Here is a 13889-nt window from a genome sequence, read left to right on the forward strand (position 1 = left end):
AGCTAGTATGACTAAACTGCTTACTTATTCTGCAGACAGAGACAGTGAAGCCATTTTAAATCTTACCTTCAACATGGAGAGCAGCAGAGCTTGTGGCCTCTCCAGCATCATTCTTTGCCACAATGCTGTAGACAGCTGCGTCCTCTGGGAACACCTGACTGAGCATCAGAGTGTGCTCCCCACCATCTTTAAAGATGCTGCACTCAGCCCCATGATACATTTGCTGACTGTTCTTAAACCAGGTCACCTGGGGCTCTGGGGTGCCCTTGACCTCAACCGAGAAGCGTGCCATTCTGCCGGACACCACCTTCAGTGGGTGCATCTGCCTAACAACCTGAGGAAGCTCTGCGGCTAAATAAGAGGATATTAGAAGAAAAAACTCAGCAAAGAAAATCACCAAACAAACTGGTAACAGCCAATGGTGCAGAAATCCTGACCTTTCAGAAAATATAATCATTCTCAGTAGCTCTGAAAGGCCAGGGATCATGCTGAGAACTGACCAAATAACTTTGAAGATGTTGAAGCTCACTTTTCATCATACTTACTCATGACATGAAGCGTGACCACACTCCTGTTCTTGCCAGCAATAAAGGTGTACTCCCCAGCATCAGTTCTGTATGTCTCAGTGATTGTCAGACGGTGGGTCTTTCTAATAGCCACATAGTTGAACCGCACCTCTGAGACAAAATTGATCTCAGTTCCATTCCTCAGCCAGCGTCCCTCAATGTCATCCTCACTGACTTCAAACTCAAATGTGCTTCTGTACTTCTCAACAACCTAAAACAAATAGTCAGATCTTAGAACAGTGCGAATGAAAAGAGCCTTTTTTTAAAAACTTTAGCTTGTACTGAAGTGATTATTACTGTGATGTCTGTCTCAGCAGGTTCTTTGATGACAACATCGCGGCCCTCCACGGTGAGGCGACCCTTTGACATGTTTGCACCAGCAACCACAGAGTACTCTCCAGCATCAGACATACGCACTGACTGAATTGTCAGGGAGTGCTGGAAGTTATCGGAGGCAGATCTGCACCTACACAAGAGATAACAATAACAATTAAAGAGGACTACTATTACTAAACAACAAATGTTCTTTTTTCCAAGACTACATATGGTGTGAAATACCTTTCAGACATTTCAAGTTCCTGTCCGTCTTTCATCCAAATCACATGGATATTCGGCTCAGACACTTCACATTCAAAGGTAGCCCTCTTCTTTTCAGTAATCTTGATGTCTTTGATGTGCTTTTTGAACTCAATCACACGAGCTGGGGCATAAAACACATAACATTACAAAATGCACGGCAGGTGCAAAATCTTCTATGAAATATTGTTTTAGATGTTACGTTACCTTCAACATAGAGTTTTGCAGATGTTTCAGCAGATCCGGCAACAAACTTGTAGTCTGCACTGTCACCAAAGTGCACGTTGCGTATGGTGAGAGAGTGAGTGAGTTGCTTGCTTCGGGTCTGGCACCTATCTGTGGACCGAATTTCCACACCATTCTTATACCATTTGTAAGAGATGTCTTCATGATTGACATTGACCTCGAATGTAATAGTGTCCTTCTCCTGGGCATTGAGGTCTTGAAGCATGGAGGTGATCAAAATGGCTGTGGGAAAAAAAGAATGAATTCAAAATGTTATGGGTTTATGGGATGTTGGATGTTACCACTGTAAATTGTTACATGGCTTTGAGGAAGTCAAACTTACGGCTAATTGTCAGTGTTGCAGAGACTCTGTCATTTCCACAGACAAAGGTGTACTCTGATGCGTCATCTCTGCTGGTGTTCATGATCTTGAGCTGGTGGAGCTTTCCCTGCACCACAATTCTGAACTTCTCACTCATCTCGATCTCCACACCATTCTTCAGCCAAGTGGATGGGACATTGAAGTGTGACACTTCACACTCAAAGGTCGCCACATGAGTCTCAGGAATATCCAGATTCTTCAGGGGCTTGGTCACTCTCAAAGCTGGAGGAGTAGAAAATGCTTAATAATCTGTCCATTGGTGTGAAAAAAATTGTTGCCCATATACAGTACATATTATTATTTCTTTGAAAAACTTACATTCAACATGTAGGTTTGCACTACACTGCAATTTTCCAACAACAGCTGAATACTCTCCAGCTCTGTTTGAAGTCACATTCTGCACGACCAATTTGTGAGATTTCCTTTCAGACAGAATCTGGTAGTCTGCGCTGGGCTTGATTTCAGTGTTGTTAAACATCCATTTCACAGGGATGTCATCGTGGGACAGACTCAGCTCAAAGGAGGCAGTGCCACCCAAGAGAGAGGTTGCATCCTTGGGCTTCTTTACAAATTTGATTGCTAAAGAAAATTAACAATAAGCAGGTTATACATAACTGCAAGCTCCACATTTTACCCACATTGTATCTCTAACATACAGCATGCCTGTTTATCCTTCCGTAAAAGGCAGAAAATGAGGGAGCAAATTTCTGTTAGTCATTTAGCCACTTAGTCACTAAACTTGGTCACTTAGCTAATGCACCACCACTTTTTTAAGGAAAGCAGAAGCTACCCACAGCCAGCTTTATTTGTATTTTCACAACAAACAAACAGCTAACAGAAGTAAAGACTGATGACCAAAATATTTGATTGCTGCATTCTGTTGCACAGAGGATAATTTAGATTAAGTTTCATAAGAAACTGCAAGGTGTGAAGGTATACTTGTCTAGCCTTTGCATATTGGTAGCAAAATCTTTCTTTTCATCTTTCTTTTTACAATTACAAGTACTTCATTAGTACTTCTACTCTGCCATAATAGTGTGTAAATTCTGGAAACATAGCATAGCAATAGTAACACTCTAGCCCTACACAAAGTGATCTGATGTGCCGAGCAAATTACCAGGACTACACAACCTAGGTTGTGTAGGGAAAGTAGGCATTGCTGATCTATGGCAAATTTAGAATCATAAAGGGGATTGGGGATGTGTGTTGGAGAAGCTTCCTGATGAAATAATGTGCTGTGTATGTAGGGGAGAGGGGTGGTGGGGCAAGTATGGTGAAGGGACTTACTATTGCAAGCAGAGTACTGTATGTATGATGTATGTGAGTGATGACAGTGAAGATATGTGTGTGGGCGGGAGGGGAGTGGAGCAGTGACTGTGTGTGTGTGTGTGTAGTGTGTGTGTTTGGGTAGGTGGGGGCAGTGTGCTGTAAGTATGTAGAGGATGTGTGTTGGAGATCCTGAAGACAATGTGCTGTGTATGTAGGGGGGGGGGGGGCAGTGTGCAGCAAGGAGTAGAGGAGGCTTACTGTAGCAAGCAGTGTGCTGTATGTATGTGAGGTGATGACAGTGATGATGTAAGTGTATGTGTGTGTGTGTGTGTGTGTGTGTGTGTGTGTTCTGACGTGTGATGAAATAAGAAAATAAATAAAAGGTCTGGAGCATAGGGAGAGGGATGTAAAAGTGCTAAAAGTCACGTAGGTGTGTGTGTGTGGGGGGGGGGGGTCATGTGTGCTGAGTAGTGAATGTGTGCAAAGTCAGTATAGTGTGAGTTCAGAGTTCGGATGGCCTGGGGATAAAAACTTCTCCTGAGTCTCTCAGTTCTGGCTTTGTGACTACATAGGCGTCTTCTTGATTTCAGCGGTAGGAATAATCCATTGTTAGGATGAGAAGAGTCCTTCAGAATCTTTTGGGCTCTTAGGAGTACTCTTCTGGAATAGATATCTTGTAGAGCAGGGAGTTGAGTTCTTATAGTACGTTCAGCTGAGCACACTACTCTCTGCAGAGTACTACAATCTCTAACTGTGGAGTTCCCATACCAGGTGATGATGCTACCAGTTAGAACACTCTCAACCGCTGAAGTGTAGAAGGCCTTCATGATGGATGTAGAAACTTTGAATTTCCTTAGCTGACGAAGGAAGTAGAGTCGTTGTCTGGACTTCTTCGGAACATATTGAGTGTTAACAGTCCATGTTAAGTTTTCAGTAATGTGGACACCAAGGTATTTAAAACTTGTGACTCTCACTACAGGTTGCCCGCTGATCATTAGTGGGGTGTAACTGTAGTTCTGCTGCTGCCTTCTGTAATCCACTACCATTTCCTTAGTTTTATTGACAAATATGCTCCTGTTTTTATTTTACCAAATTTCTAACGTTGTAGGATACACCGCTTGTTTGTGTATCAAATAGGCCATGGCTACGTTTTCATTCTATGCTCCTGATTCTTACGTAGCCTAAGTAAACACTATCACGGTATGCTATCATAGTTTGTCTATTGATATTGATTGGTTTCATCAGGTCCCTTTCCACAGGTGTATACAATCAAGCACCTAGATTATAAATGCATTGGTGCTTGTTTAATACTCCTGTGGAAAGGGACCTTATGAAAGCCATGAATAGGCTACTGTTGGACAATTGCAGACATTCCTTGTATTGTTTTGGTATAACTGTTAAACTTGTTTGCTTTTGCCTTTTAGGTTCCAGACCAGACCAGACCAGTGGTGATGACTGTGTAATGTATACATTACGTGTGTGCCTGTCTATGTGCACACCTGTCAACCATACATCTCTGACAATGTTGCTAGCAACACACCTACTGACATACATTCTTACAAACATGTGAACATATCTCAACATATCTGTGCACATAACATTTAACCATACTGAGACTTATCCGAGATCTACACTGAGACATTCTGAGAACTATATTGTTGTGTGAGGACTATACTATATGGAACTTGTATACTTGTGAATCATATTTGTCAACCATTCATACCTTTGAATCATACCTGTGCTGTAACATCTGTGAAACTTAGCTGTGCTGTTAGACCTCTGTTTTTAGACCTGAGCTGTGCTGTGGGAAAATTAAGATTCTAACCTAAGTTCTGTCTAAAACGGATCATGTGAAGGGCTGACTCTTTTATTCTTCAGTATATATCACCATCAAATTTGACCTATTATCATTAACTGAGGCCTCTAGCTGTTGCTGCCAGTTCAGAATTAAAACTGATAAATAGATCTGTCTTAGGATAATATGATTGGCATCATCAAGTTCTGTAAGAATGCAAATTCAGTAGACATCTTGTTTCTCCCTTATCATTATTGGTTAACTTTAAAATGGGTTTCAACAACTTTGATTTTCTTTACTTCAAGCTTGCATTGGTTGTTAAGTGTTCATTAGTGTGTTCTGAGTATCATTCTGCAGTACTGTATTAAAACAAAGAATGTTGATCAATATTGAATTGACAATGTATTTGTACTGACTGTCATATACTCTAAGCTAACATCTAACCAAGTAAGTGGTTTTCAACTCGAATACTGTTAGTCTGTGTAATCTGAATAATCTGAATAATCTGAATAATCTGAATAATCTGAATAATCTGCTGTACGTAATGCTATACACAGCAGTTTTTTGCATTTTTTGCATTTTCTAGTTTGTTAGTATTTATTTATTTTATCAAATACATTTATTGAATCTTGAATCTACTATAATGCTATTGTTCTACTTACTGTCAACATTCAGCCTGGCATTAGCAGTGAGTTTTCCCAGTTTGAATGCATAGACCGATTCATCTTGAAGGTTGCAGTTCTTGATCTTCAGGGAGTGCATCATGCCATCCATTGTGATTTCATATTTGTCACCTGGAATAATTTCCACGCCATTCTTGGTCCACTGAGAACCTTTCACATTTTCGTGGGTGAGTTCAAGGTTAAACTCTGCTTCCTGTGTTTCAATAACGTTCACATTCTTCATAGTCTTCTTGACTTTCACAGCTATTGAAAGATATTAAGCATTAGGACCAGCGCCTAAACAACAACAAAAATATCAACTCACATTGATGATGAATGAAAGTCTACAAGTACCTTCAACTTTGAGATGTGCAGATGTCTTAGAGTTGGCCACCTGGTAGGTGTATTCACCAACGTCCTGTGGTCTGGTGATGACTATCACAAGGCGCCTCACAGCACCCTTGTCCTCGCTGTGGACATTATCACTGTAGTCAACAGGCTGGCCATCCTTCAGCCATTTGCCCTTAGCACTGGCATTGGCGACTTCGCACTCAAACTCAGCACTCTGAGATTCTGCCACAGTCTGGTCACGAAGGGGTCTGTTGACAGCACCACCTGTATAATCACAGTAGTGCATGGAATGTTAGTCAAGCATTATCTGAAACACATCTGTGGTAATCCAATAACATCATAAAAGAAATTAAATGAAAAGCACTAAACAAAAACAACTCAAAACTCATTTTCAGTTGGCTGGACTGTCAAATCAGTAGTGAAAATGTTATTTTGATTCAATGTGTTAACCCAAAGTACCTGAAACAATAAGCTTTGCACTGGATGTCTTTTCACCAGCTGCAAAGGTATATTCCCCTTCCTCGTCTTTCATGGCATTGATGATTGTAAGGCTGTAACGTTTGCCTTTGGACTCCATCTTGTATTTGGCACCTGCTTTGAGTGGCTGTTTCTTCAGAGTCCAGAGGGCATCAATACCAGGGTGGGACAACTCCACCTCAAAAGTCACATTCTGGGTCTCAGTGCAAACACGTTCCTCCATATGCTTCACAATGGAAATTTCTACAAAGTAAAAAAGGTTATACATTCAATTACCATTAAGCCAAAAGATTGAGTTTGTGGAGTGAAAGTGTGTAAAAAAACAGAGGTGCCTACTTTGAACAGTAAGATTGCAGCTTGTGTCAGCTTTGCCAACAAACAGCTTATAGTGTCCCTCATCAGATGCATATGTCCTGCTAAACACCAGACGTTGTTTGGTTCCCTTAGCCACCATGTGGACTCTGTCACTTGCTGCCATCTTATTCTCGTTTTGGTACCATTTCACAGAGGTGATGTCAGCTGCAGAGATCTTGGTCTCCAGGACGGCTTTTGTGCCCTCAACTACAGTAACGTCCTTGAGTGGGGTCACAATGCCAATGGCTGTAATATAAATAAATAAATAAATAAATAAATAATGTTAACATTTAAAACGATGAACTTACATAGTTAAAAGGATAGACAGGGCTCTTCTTTGAAATCTTAATGCATACCGCAAACACCGCTTCAGCCGCGTATCAATCATGCATAAAGTACAAGCTGTGATACCGATATTCACTAATTTACTGATACAACATAAGGTGCAATCAAACAAAAATGGGTTTAGTAGTTAAAGAATTGTGAGCATACTAAAGTAGTAGTTAGTAAAATGATTTTGCCTTGTGATAAAATTAGCTTTACTTCATGTGCAATGAACTGGGCTTGATGTGTTGCATGTCATACATATATATAAGAGGCCAGTAGTTTAAGTATTACAAGTAACACATGAAGGATTCTTTAAGAAAACTTACTTTGAATGTTAAGTTTTCCTGATGTAGAAATATCCTGGGCTGGAACAACAAATGAATACGTCCCACCATCATCTCTGTTAGTGTCTTCAATAAGCAGCTTGTGAATGAGTTTGTCAACGACGATGTGAATTTTGTTGGAAGCAGACAGAGGTTGTCCATTTTTCATCCATGTTCCCTCAACATTCTCTTGTGAGAAGCGCACCTCAAACTGAGCAATATCACCCTCACAGACAGTCAGGTCAGTGAGGCCCTGCATCAGTGTAACAGGACGCACTAGAACAAAGCAAAAGTACCATAATTAGTGAGTGTATGAATTAAAACATATCATTGGTTCATCTCCTAATTGTGGTTACTCACATTTCATCTTCAGAGAAGCACTTGTGCTCAAATCTCCAACTTTGAAAGAGTATTTGCCCTGATCTTCCTTCTTGACATCTTTCACAGACAAACCGTGACGTCCACGGCGAGAGGACACAACATATTTCAAGCTGGGAGTGATCTCCTTGTTTTCAAAGTACCATGTTCCCTCAGCATCTTCACGAGACACTTCAACCTCAAATTCTCCAGAATATGTTTCAGGGACTTCAACACTCTCCAGTTTCTTCAGAAGTTCAAGTGGGGCACCTGCAACATGGAATTTAAATAACCTTAACAAACCGCCAGTGCTAGACATAAATATTCAATTTTACAATATTACATAAAATACATGAATTGAATATTGAGACTGACCTTCTACGTGGAGTCTGGCAGTAGTTTTCACCTGGTCATCCTCGATAACAACACAGGAATAGTCATCGTCGTCTTTCATGGTGATCATCAGAACAGACAGGAAATGTACGTTTCTGTCAGAGTGCGTCCTGTATTTGTCACCAGCAAAAATCTCAGCATTGTTCTTCAGCCATTTGACTTTAACAAAAGGCTCATTTGTTTCACATTCAAATGTCACAACTGTGTCTTTCTCTTTGGCATAGGCATCTTCCAGTGGTTGAGAGAAGGAAACAACTTGCTTTGCTAAAAGTAGGAAGACATACAAAATCAGCATTTTTACATACCTTTGAATGAACTAAAACTGAAAAGTATCTTTACTGAAAAGCTACAAAATGCACATTACCTTGGACCAAAAGGAATGCATGGCTTGAGGCCTCTCCAGCGATATTTATAGCTTTGACCATGATGCTAGCAGAGTCTTCTGCAGAGACATCTCTGATCACCAGCTCACAGACATGGTTTTCAGGCCAATGCCAGTAAATTCTGTCAGATTTCTCCAGCAAGACACCATTTTTGAACCACTGGCATTCTGGGTCTGGCCTTCCGACAACTCTTATGCGGAAACGCACCTCTTCAGTCTGAGCAACTGTCTGGCTTTGAATGCGCTCCTGGATCTTAGGAGCTTCCATACTGGGTGACAGAGCCAACTTTTCTGGTTTGATTGTGGGAATCTTGACTGTACCTTCTTCTAGCTTCTTCTTCTCAGCCTCAGACAACTGTTTGGTCCGGTGAAGAAGCTCCTCTTTCCTTTTCTTCAGCATTCCCTCATAGGATTCATCCTTTTTGCGCGCTTTCAGCTCGACTGCAGTAATGGCTTCATAGTAGCCTTCTTGTGTTCTGCGCTTGAATTTGCCTCTCAGCTCCGCTGTCTCCTCTGTTGATTTCTCATGCACAACTCTCTCAACCTTTCTAAGTTTGACAACCTCTTTTTGCTGTGAAACATCAGCTGGTTTATCAACTTTGACAACTTCAAAGGATACTCTGCCATGCTCAGCAGAGGGAACGACAGGTGCTGGTGCCTTAACTTCAGGGGCACGTCGCAAGATCGTTCTGAAGTCTTCCTTTTGTTCGATCTCCAGCTTCACAACATGCTCAGCTGTACCCTCTGGGTTTTCTGCCACAACTTTGACCTCTCCTGAATCGTAGGACTTGATGTCTACTATCTCAAGGTAGTAAATGCCATCATAGCGAAGTCTGAATCTCTTGCTCTTGCGAATGAGCTGACCATTAATGTACCAGTTCACCTTTGGAGTGGGATAACCGGTTACCCTGCAACGGAACCTGGCAGTCTCACCCTCGAGAACTCTTGCTGGCTCGGGGAGAAGCACGATATCTGGCTTTGTCTTCTCAGAATAGTCATCACCAGAAACTCCTGCAGGTGCTCCCTCATGGGCCATGCGCTCCATCTCTTCTATTCTCTGTCCCCTCCTGCCTTCTGGCAGCTGGGTTTCCTCAACAAGGCCCTTCTCGTCCTTCACAATCAGTGTTGCTGAGGTCTGGTCAACTCCATACTTGTTAGTGGCCCTGCAAGTGACCACACCACTGTCCCTGGGATATGCAGCTTCATAGTCAAGACTGCAATAGCCAAATTCATTCACCATGCGCAGCCTGTTGGCAGCAGCCAGGGGTTTCCCATCATGTAGCCACTCCACCATCATAGTGGGGTCACCAATAGGGGTCAGTCTGCACTCAAAGTGCACAGGTCCAACGCGCTTCAGTCTGACTGATGTCAGCTTCTTCTTGAAATGAGGCTTCTGTTGTTTCTCCTTGTCATAAAGGTCACCATCCTCCCATTGCTCTTGACCATAGCGAAGATGCAGTGGCTCCAATTCTGGAGCAGCAATCTCTTTGGCCTTGTATGTTCCCTTGGGAATAACAAGCCTTCTCGCCTCTGGAGGAGGCTCAGTGAACTCAACCTCAACATTGACCCTGCAGCGAGTGGTATCTCTACCAGCTCTGTTAATGGCTGTAGCAGTATACCAGGCAGTGTCCACACCTGCTCCTGAGGGAATTTGGAATCGAGACTCTCCTTTGTTGCCATCAATCCTAAAAAGAATCGTTTCAATATATTACTTTTAACATTTTAGCTTTTCACATTTCTGCTTGTTGTACCAAACATCAATTAACCATTTTGTGATGTCAAAAATACAAAAAATGTAGCACTCACTTAATATTAGGATGCTTGTGAGGAGAAATAATGTCACTATTTTTCAACCAGACAATATCAGGGAGAGGGTTTCCAATGGCTTTGACAGCAAGCTCAACCAAAGTGCCCTCCTTGACAGTGATGTTCTTCAGCTTCTCAATAAATTGAGGCTTAATCAAGTGTTCCTTGGCTATGAAAGACAAACATGTCAAGCAAAGGTGTGAGGATCAAAATAACATCTCAATTACCTAGATAGCAATGTGAAAATGTAAACTTTGACAAAACCTACCATCAACTGTCAGTGTCATGGAGACAGACGTCTTTCCAGCTCTGTTCTGAGCAACAACTGTCCATTCACCAGAGTCACCTGGCATGGCTGGGACCACAATTAAGGACTGAGTTCCATCTTCCTTGACGACAATTTTGTGGGTGTAGTCACTGACCACTTGTTGTCCTGTGTCAAGAAATAAACAGTGATTAAGGGAATTGTGAAATTACATAAAATAATAATTCCCTCATTAAAGCAAACCTATTAATCCTGTTTAATTTTAATTACATTTTGTTACTCACCATTGTGGAACCAGAATGTATCTGGCATGGGTCTGCCAACAACTTTCAAGTCAAATCTGGCTGTCTGTCCCTCAGAACACTTGAAGGAGGAAGGCTTCTGGACAAAAACAGGTTTGTACAACCTCTCAAGTTGGCTCTCATCAGTCTCATCAAGCCTACGTGCTGGGGAACGACCAGGAGAACGACCGGGGGAGCGGCTTGTGGAGCGAGGAGAGGTAGACCTACAAAACAAAACAAAAAAATATTTTTTGAGTGAATCTAAGTAACCTTAAAGAAATTAGGAGTTAGATAAGAGGATGCATACCATTTTCTTCTGTGTGTGCAGTAACCTAGTTTGACACCGTTTGCCTAAGTGGGTTAGGCGGGGATCACATTAGTCAGCGGCAAGCAGCAGGTTTCCTATGGTTCTCTATGGTTCGGCAGCGGAACAGTGGCAACGCTGGCGTTGAACAAGCTGAGTGTTGAACTTGGTTCAACTTTCAAAGCGCAACGCGAGCATATTCAATTGACAAACTGTTTGTGTTGCTTTGAAACGAGACAAAACTTATTATGGTCTGAGCGTTGCGTTACGTTTGCCGCTTGCCGCTGGCTGATGTGATCCTCGCCTTACACCTGTTAGCTTATAGCTTCTTATTGCACACGCAGAGAAGAGAAGGGTGTCATCCCCTTATCTAACTCTGGGTTAGACGGTAGATAAGCTAATTTCCAAAAAAGCTGGCACATTTCCTTAAGGTACACTAATATATTAATCATAATGTCTGGTCTAAATTGCAATATTTGTCATCTCAGTAAGAGACTTACCGGATTCTCTTCATGGCCTCTGGCTGTGGATACTGTGGCTGAGCAGCAGCAGCGGTGGGCTCAATGTACAACTTCCCAGAGCTCACAGCAGTGCCCTTCATGTTGCAAGCATAAGCAGTGTAGACACCCTCATCCTCTGGCAGCACCACGGGCAGACGCAGACTGGCTCTTCCGTCCTGGAGAAACTCCATCTGGTAACGGCCTCCGTGTCTGATGCGGTTGCCATCTTTGAACCAGGCAATCTATGATAATAAAGAATTACATGTTAGAAGTCTTATGAAATATTAAATCCTGGTCAGACATATGTATTCATTGCAAATGAATGTTGCCATTAAAGTTTGGTTTGCTGGTGGCACCTTGGGGAGGGGAGTGCCAGCCATTTTGCAGTGGAAGGTGACTCCCATTCCTTCCATGATTCTGTAGCTTTTCACGGGTGTGTCAAAGGTTGGTTGTGTGGCCTGATCTTCTGCAATCATAACCATCTCTTCTCTGTCTTCAGTGACAAGCATTTGATAGGTAATCCTCAAAATGCGAAGTTCAATCTCTTGGATTATTTTTTGCTCAAAGGCAGATATTTGGAATTCCTTATAAAAGAAACATCATATACAACATTAATACACAAAAATAAAAAAACACACTTCCACATCTCTTCTTGTACTGTAGTATGTCTTACCTGTCCAGTAACAAAGGTCATTGTCTGTGTTCTCTTCTCATATTCACTGACAACCACAGGTGGAACATCACCAACTCTGGGTTCCTGCACCATGGTCGTGGTCACTGTCGTCATTGTTGCTTCATATTTCTTCATGTATACTTCATATTCCTCTGTGAAGATAAAGACAGTGTAAGATTTCAACAAGAGGAATACGTAAAGCAGGTAATTATTTATTACTTATTTTACTGTTACATCCAAGGAAATATGGCCTGGATGCATCTTTGGATCATACTGACCTTCAGAGAGAAGCTGGGCTGAGGCAGATGCCTCTCCAAGCTGATTCTTGGCAATGATGGAGTACTCTCCAGCATCATCAGCAAAAGTCATGGAGATCTCCAGCTTGCAGTCTCCAGTCTCCTTATTGTAGGCCACTCTGTACCTGTATTCCCAAAAGTGAATGGAAATGTATCAAAGCAACAATATAACAAATTATAGACATCAGCTACACAAACATATGAAAAGTTCCCTAACAAGCACCTGTATCCTGTAGTAAGGGGCACTCCACTCTTCTTCCAGTAAATGTGAGGTTTGGGGCTGCCTCCGATCTGACACTCGAAGACAACACTCCCACCCTCCACAAGCTTCTGGACGGTGGGTTTCTTGATAAAGAATGGGGCTACAGTGGCTGCAGCTTCAACAGTCTCAGAAAAGCCGCTGGTCACAGACATAGTCTCTTCTTTTGCTTCAGTAACAGTAATCCTGAAAGCATTTAAAACACTTTTCATACTCTTGTCTTTCAATATTCTCTGATCATGAAATGAGGCAAAGAATAAATATGTACTTGGATTAAAAAGAGAGAGTGAGGCAAAATCCACTTACTGTGCCTCTTCATGGGCAGTTTCAATTTCCTCAGAAACAGTAGTTAACTCCTCTCTGCTCTCAATCTCTTCAGACACTAAAAGATAAGCTTGGTTTTAGTTTTGCTGGATGTGTTACATATAAAGACTAAAATTGCAATTAAACTAAATTCTGCCATTTTACCTTTCACAAGCAGGTAGCAAGATGTGCTGATTGTTCCAGCCTCGTTGGTAGCAGTGCAAGTGAAGCGACCACTGTCCTCAGCAAAGGCCTCGCGGATCACCAGACGTGCATATCCACCCTCATATGTAATTTGGAAATCAATGGAGCTCTCAATTCTGTAATCCTCCCTGAACCACATAATGCCTGGGGCCGGGTGGCCAGAAATCTGGCACTCCAATGTCACAGATTCTCCCTCAGTAACTGTCATATTTTTCAATCCCTATAAATAAAACATAGAATAGTTGTCATATTTGAAGCCCATTTTTTAAATCGGAAGCTTCTGCACATCAATGCTATGCACATAGACTGTACTTACAGCCACAAGTGTAGGAGGAACAGTAGCCTCTTTAGCTTCTGAGGGAACCATTGCCATCTCAACAAACTGTTAAAAAAAATCACAATTTTTATTATTTGCCCAAAATGGAGCATTTGAGTTATCTACTAGCAATTCAGTGGGATGGAGGAAGAGGTGATGATAATGGTTAAGATGGAGCTTCTGAAAGAGTATGCAGGGGATCAATAAGATTCAAAAGAACACAAGATGGTCAGAGGGAGGAGA

The 13889-nt window shown here is 41.9% G+C and overlaps 1 protein-coding gene across 7 annotated transcripts in view; it reads right to left on the bottom strand.

The window, feature by feature from the left end:
- LOC121703967 (titin-like) overlaps positions 1-13889 on the bottom strand; it is a 154533-nt gene that overhangs the window by 132816 nt on the left and 7828 nt on the right. For all 7 annotated transcript variants that reach the window (XM_042084454.1, XM_042084452.1, XM_042084449.1 and 4 more), the window contains exons 11-36: positions 13647-13712; positions 13292-13550; positions 13130-13205; positions 12788-13009; positions 12547-12689; positions 12269-12420; positions 11952-12179; positions 11596-11837; positions 10795-11015; positions 10514-10678; positions 10246-10414; positions 8422-10124; positions 8040-8321; positions 7668-7934; positions 7311-7583; positions 6640-6903; positions 6286-6546; positions 5830-6090; positions 5476-5739; positions 2068-2328; positions 1711-1971; positions 1350-1610; positions 1125-1266; positions 864-1032; positions 546-777; positions 67-351 (exon numbers count right to left, since the gene is read on the bottom strand). In XM_042084454.1, the coding sequence (XP_041940388.1) occupies positions 67-351; positions 546-777; positions 864-1032; positions 1125-1266; positions 1350-1610; positions 1711-1971; positions 2068-2328; positions 5476-5739; positions 5830-6090; positions 6286-6546; positions 6640-6903; positions 7311-7583; positions 7668-7934; positions 8040-8321; positions 8422-10124; positions 10246-10414; positions 10514-10678; positions 10795-11015; positions 11596-11837; positions 11952-12179; positions 12269-12420; positions 12547-12689; positions 12788-13009; positions 13130-13205; positions 13292-13550; positions 13647-13712 (7129 nt within the window). The remainder of the gene's footprint in view (positions 1-66; positions 352-545; positions 778-863; positions 1033-1124; positions 1267-1349; positions 1611-1710; positions 1972-2067; positions 2329-5475; positions 5740-5829; positions 6091-6285; positions 6547-6639; positions 6904-7310; positions 7584-7667; positions 7935-8039; positions 8322-8421; positions 10125-10245; positions 10415-10513; positions 10679-10794; positions 11016-11595; positions 11838-11951; positions 12180-12268; positions 12421-12546; positions 12690-12787; positions 13010-13129; positions 13206-13291; positions 13551-13646; positions 13713-13889) is intronic.

This window comes from Alosa sapidissima, chromosome 2, assembly GCF_018492685.1.
Source record: "Alosa sapidissima isolate fAloSap1 chromosome 2, fAloSap1.pri, whole genome shotgun sequence".
NCBI classification, from domain to species: domain Eukaryota; kingdom Metazoa; phylum Chordata; class Actinopteri; order Clupeiformes; family Clupeidae; genus Alosa; species Alosa sapidissima.